This window comes from Lycium barbarum, chromosome 4 (assembly GCF_019175385.1).
Source record: "Lycium barbarum isolate Lr01 chromosome 4, ASM1917538v2, whole genome shotgun sequence".
NCBI lineage: Eukaryota > Viridiplantae > Streptophyta > Magnoliopsida > Solanales > Solanaceae > Lycium > Lycium barbarum.
In genome coordinates this window covers 140,696,084-140,702,690 of record NC_083340.1, presented here as the reverse complement: position 1 = coordinate 140,702,690, position 6,607 = coordinate 140,696,084, and the positions used below count along the sequence as shown (strand labels likewise).

At 34.5% G+C, this 6,607-nt stretch overlaps 1 protein-coding gene across 1 annotated transcript; it reads left to right on the top strand.

Annotated features, from left to right (window-relative positions):
* The first annotated feature begins 3,736 nt into the window (after positions 1-3,736).
* On the top strand, positions 3,737-4,951 carry LOC132637930 (F-box protein At3g07870-like). Its single transcript, XM_060354942.1, has one exon. It carries the CDS (start codon positions 3,737-3,739, stop codon positions 4,949-4,951), a length of 1,215 nt encoding a protein of 404 aa, XP_060210925.1.
* Positions 4,952-6,607: the final 1,656 nt, after the last annotated feature.

Genomic DNA, 6,607 nt, shown 5'->3' with positions numbered 1-6,607 from the left:
TGGACAAGTAAAAGTGAACGGAGAGAGTAGTTGAAAACTCCATCAAAGATATATAAAGGAAACTTTACTTAATTTTTTTTTTTTTTAAGTGATAGAAATTCACTTATTTTGAACTAATGGGAGTATTTATTAACAAGAAAGATCAGAATATAGAACGTAATTCTCACTTAGTAGCAGAATCAAAATTTTCATTAAGAATATTCAAAATATATTCTTAAGGGCATGCAAACGGCCAAGCGGACACTCTTTTTGAACCGAATGGAATACTATTATTCATTTAAGTCCATTTTGGAGGTCTATCTCCGAAATACTCGGATATGATTCATCATAATTAAATTATTTACCGTCAATATAACTTTCCCTCTCTTCCAGATATGAAACAAGATTTATTTCTACAAAATTTCCATATGTGGTGAAGTAATCTTTAAATTATCTATGGAAACAATATCTTTAAATTATCCAAGCCACTAATATGATTGATGGTGAGCAAACTTCATGTCAATCAATGATAAGGATTAAATAAACACCAATTTATGTTGGGTGTCCTCTCTAAGAATCTTGATTTGACAAATTTAGATTCTCGTCAGGAAATTTTGTTCTTACTATCTTTCTATCCTCCTTCTTCCTTCTTCTCATTGCTAATTTGTAGTTGTAATTGTGTAGGTATTGTTCCATTGAGTTAATTATAATGTTGTATATACTTAATCATTTGGATTGATTTGATTGAAAAAAATTGAACACCACTGTTTGGATCTTTTTAGCTTGAAAAATATGTGTTGAAGAAGAAAAAATTGGTCTATTACTTTTTGAAGGTTTAGATTGAATCTAACGATTGAAAATTGACGATACATCAAGATTTGGCCAAAAATCCTGATGAATATCATAACTTCTTGTTAAAGCATATTTTTGGCTGAAAATGTCCTAGCCATCCGTCAAGATTTGTGGACAATTCCGACGATCATCATAACTTGTTGTTAAGGTAAATTTTGAAATAAAAAATCTTACCAACCTGATAGATTTTGCTCCAAATTTTGGGAAACGATTATTGGTGCATCGTTTTTCTTAAAGGAGATCAAAATTTAAACAGTGACACTAAAATATTCTATTCGTACAAATCACCCTTAAATATAAAATAAATCAAGTTACAAGATATCACAATTTAAATCATAATGTTATTACTTATTAGTTAGCTCTTTCGTCGAACTTGCTATTGATTATAAAGAGAAATAAAATTTCTGATGTCGTGTTACGATAATCCAAGACTCCACGGTTCGTGCCAAATTCTTGTCACCATCAACGTGACTAGTTTTATTGTTTATTCTAGAACAGCGTAATATACTAGTTTATCTACTTTGCAACAACAACAACATACCCAGTAGAATCCCACAATGTAGGGTCTGGGGAGGGTAGAGTGTATGCAGACCTTACCCCCACCTTGAAAGATAGGGAGCCTGTTTCCGAAAGACCCTCGGCTCAAGAGAGAACAAGACAAAAAGGTCAGCTAGGGACAAGCATATCAAAACAATACGAAAACGAGGAATAACAAAAGCGAGAAATTCATGATAAAATAGTCTGGAAAGAAAGGAGCATTAGCTACCATAGATAGATAAGATAATCGAAGTACAAGACCCAACAAATATAAGTAGAAATCAATTGGCAATAAACGAATGAGCAAAACTACAACTACTGGGACGAAAGAATAAGCAAGACACCTCCTAGCCTTCTATCCTAATCGGAGTCTTCCACAACCTCCTATCTAAGATCATGTCCTCAGTAAGCTGAAATTGCATCATGTTCTGTCTAATCATCTCTCCCCAATACTTCTTCGGCCTACCTCTACCTTCCTGAAACCGTCAATAGCCAACCTCTCACACCTCCGCACTCGGGCATTTGTGTCTCTCCTCTTCACATGCCCAAACCATCTCAGCCTCGTTTCCCGCATCTTGTCCTCCACCGATGCCACTCCCACCTTGTCCCGGATATCTTCATTCCTAATTGTATCCCTCCTAGTGTGCCCACACATCCATCACAGCATTCGCATTTCCGCGACTTTCATCTTTTGAACGTAAGAGTTCTTGACTAGCCAACACTTCGCCCCGTACAATAAAGTCGGTCTAACCACCACTTTGTAGAACTTGTCTTTAAGTTTTGGTGACACTTTCTTGTCACACAACACTCTGGAAGCGAGCCTCCATTTCATCCACCCTGCGCTCATACTAGTTTATCTACTTTAATTTGCTTAAATCTTTTCTCATTTCTATAAGGTTTTCTATAAGGAAAATATATTAAAACCGCCCTAAATTATACCCTCTTTCCTAATTTCATACTTAAATTGCAGTGTTTATAGTATCTTTATAGCCTGTTTGGCCAACCATTTAAAATCAGCTTATTTTGAAAAGTGCTTTAAAAAAATTACTCAGTTTGTGTTAAACTAATCAATTTGAAAGACAGTTTTGAGCAGTAATGTTTGGCCAAACTCTGAAAAAGTGTTTTTAAGTGTATTTTATTAAAAGTTCTATTTTAAAAAGTATTTTGCGAAGAAGCTTTTTTTTTTTCCAGCTTCTCAAAAACAACTTCCGCTTTTACTCAAAAACACTTTTGTTCCTCCTTTTACGTGATCAAACACCTCAACTTTCAAAAATAGCATTTATGGTTTAGAAAGAAGCACTTTTGATCTTGGAAAAACTTGACCAAATAGGCTATTAATCTACAATAAACCCATATTAAAATGAGAATTGCTAAATTGCCACACCAATTTGACCCAAATTTGGCCACACTTATGTAAAAACCACCATAACCTCTATTGTACAATTTTAAATTAAGATAAACTTTGAGAAGAAAAGATAGAAATGACATTAAGTAAGCATAAATTATTAAATTTGACCTAAATAGTCATATGAATTTTCCCCATTTGGGTCATTGTGGCCAAAATAGTGTGGCAAAAAGACCTTATTGTATTAAAGTATGAGAGTTGCTAAATTGCCACACCAATTTGACCCAAATTTGGCTACACTTAACCACCATAACCTCTATTGTACAATTTTAAATTAAGATAAACTTTGAAAAGAAAAGATAGAAATGACATTAAGTAAGCATAAATTATTAAATTTGACCTAAATAGTCATATGAATTTACCCCATTTGGAACATTGTGGCCAAAATAGTGTGGCCAAAAGACCTTTTCGATTGTTAAAATATACCCGACACACACTCCCAAAACCAATGGCATAGCCACGTACAATGAAGGGTGGCATATGATTATAATGTTGTTAAATGATTTAGTAATGAATGCGGCAACGCCTTAATAGGACATATGAAAAGGATTGAGAATATCTCATATATATTTATTGAATTGACGTAAGTACATTATTAGTGTGAATAAGCAGGGACTAATCTAGCTTTAAGTTTATGGGTTCACGTGAATTCAGTAGCTAGCTTTTGCTGAAACACTGTATTTATATTAAGAAATCCATTAAATATATCTAAATATCTGATTGTGAACCTAGTTATATTATAACTTGAGATCGCTGTAAAAATCGGTAAACTTCAAATCCTGGATCCGCCCAAAGTAAGTCAAACTGTCCAAAAGAATATGCTATTCTACTTTGTTCCCAAAACAAGGAGGAGCACAAGAGTCCATAAATTTCACCACCTCCCAGTTATTTTCTCAGACATTTTAATTTTCTCTATTTCTAAGTCTTTCTACATATCTTTGTTTGCCTATATTTCTCTGTTTCATGGATAGACAAATCAAGAAACACAAATTTCAATCTGATCAAACTCCCACCATACATGGATTTTATTCTCTACCTCAAGAAATTGTCCTTGACATAGCTTCCAGGCTTCCCATAACATCTTTAGTCCAATTCAAGTTTTCTTGTAAATTATTTTACAACTTCTTACATGACAAAAAGCTTGTGAATCAGCACCTGTCTCGTGCACTAGAGACCGATCCTTGCATTATTATTCACGCGGATTACCCTTTAAGGAATCAGCTCTGCTTTCTTGAATTTTCCAATCATGGTAGAGAAGTAGTGAGGAAAATCAGGACCCCTTTCGCAAACCCCATGCCTGAATTTAAAGTGGTTGGTTCGTGTAACGGACTATTGTGCATATATGATTCTCTGTTTAATGATGCACTTTATGTGTACAACCCTTTTACAAGGGACTACAAACAGCTCCCTAGATCAATTGAATTCGAGGTGCAAAAATTGGTTTTTGGATTTGGTTTTGATCCTGTTACCAAAGAGTACAAGGTGATCAAGATTATAAATTATGCCAACATGTATTATAATGACCCCGGGCGTTCTATTAGATTCAGAGTTCCTTTCTTTGGAAAATCAGATGTTCAAGTACTTAGTCTTGGTACTAGCAACAGATGGAGGAGTGTTGGAGAAGTTGTTTATCGTTTTGATCCTAGTTCTCAAGGAATTATGTTAAACGGGAAAATGCATTGGTTGACTCGATTTGGTAAGTACAATGGACGTCATGATAGGCTTATCGTTTCGTTTGATTTAGCCGATGACATATTTGGTGAAGTACCGAAAGTTGATTTTAATGTAAAGCCAAGAATTGTTCAACATCATCTAGCAGTTCTAGGAGATTGTCTTGCTGTTGCTCTAACTTTACCTCACTATAAAGGGGGAGGATTTGAAATTTGGGTAATGAGAGAATACAATGTGAAAGATTCTTGGATGAAGGAGTTTAGAGTTGAGGCTTATACACCAACTCTCAATTATGTAACACAACATGTGCAACCATTGGTGAAAGTTCTATGCTTGATGAAAAATGGAGAGCTTTTGCTTGAGTACAAAGGCGGAAATCTTGTTTCATATGATCCTAAAAATGGTATCTTTAGGACACTAAGGTTTGAGGGGATGCCTTATTTGTTTAAGACATTTGTTCATGTGGGGTGTCTTAATTGGATCGAGACCCCACGTGCAGATCTTTAGCAAAGTTAGATCATCAAACTTCTTTTTCCGTTTCCCATCAAGTGTCCCGTACAAGTATCGGCGCCCGACTAAATTCGAATTCCCGCCGGGAATAAGCGCCCTCTAACAATGGCGACTCTGTACCTACAACATCAAACTCATCACAAACCTTTATTGAAAGTTGAAGTCATGTTTAATGATATTTCATTTTGTTTTTCATTTTGACCTATTTTAATATGCTTTCTCTTGAGTCGAGGGTTTACTGGAAACAGCCTCTCTACCTCCCAAGGTAGGGGTAAGGTTTGCATAGACTCTACCCTCTTCAAACAAACTTATGAGATTACACTGGGTATGTTATTGTTGTATTCTTAGTACTTTGTTGCTTTTCCTCCGAAATAGTTCTTTGTAACATACAAAAGAAGGTGCTGATTTGCTTTGTATGGTTAAAGACTGATCTTCTTAATATACCATTCTACGTTTGATATTAACCTTAAACATTTAAAGCACACTTACTGGAAAATCATAGTAGCTTGTAAAAGTAGTAGTTTTAGCATATGTTGGTGGTTCCTCAAAAGTCATGATTGAGATGCCATAAAATATAGTACTCCCTCTGGATAAAATAAAAGAGTTCACTTAGCCTTTTTTTCTTGGATAAAAAAAAAGAGCCCACTTAACAAATCAAGAAAGAATTAACCTTATTTTTTCATATTTGCCTTTATTAAGTGCTATATGATCAAATCCCAATGCCTATTTAATTAGGGGTAATTTAGTCAAATTACCTATTTTTGTCTAGGAGTTAGTATTTTCTTAAGAGGTGTGCAAATGACTAAGTGAACACTCTTTTTGATCCGGAGGGAGTATTAAACTCATGTATGTTGGCTTATTTATTATTGAATGTCTTTCATTCTCTATAATCATAACACTATATAGTTACATAAATATATATAATTATTCTCTATTAATTCATGAGTTGTGAGCTGTCCATCATGCTAACAATATTATAACAACAATAAACATTGTCGCTCAGGACCTAACTAATTGGAGTTAGCTTTATGAATTTTATTTACTCTGCTCCAGTCAGGCATGTTTCTCGAAAACTAGGGATTCTCTAAATATCACACCTACCATTACATGCCATACTAAACTAAATAGAGATGAACCTTATCTGCCTGCATAAGTTTGTGTACCTTTTATATGTTTAGTTGATTAGCCAGCCGATAGTATTTTCGAAAAAATAAGGAACTTTATAATGTGTACCTCGTGCTAATTTACATGTGCCTCCTTTTCAAATAACCGTTTAATCAGATTATGTTAGGTTTACACTGTCAGCATAAAAAAAGATGAAGAAGACAATTAGCCGACATAACATACCAAACCCTTCATTCCTACAAACACAGCCTTCCAAATGCTACAACACCTCCTCCATTTGGAAACTTCCCCTTGCCATTTTCCTCAAAAAAAAAAAAAAAAAAAAGACATACTGCTTTGTCTGCATCAAACTAGCCACCTTTAACATATGCATTGTAACATTTCTTTTTTGGACTTTATTCCTTAGTCGGCTGTTCGGCTCCCTTCTACATCATGGCTAAAATTTCAATAAACCAAATGTCAAAAACTAGCCATTTCTTCCTATATATGCACATTTTAAGCCCTCAACACCAGAAAAATCTACTATTA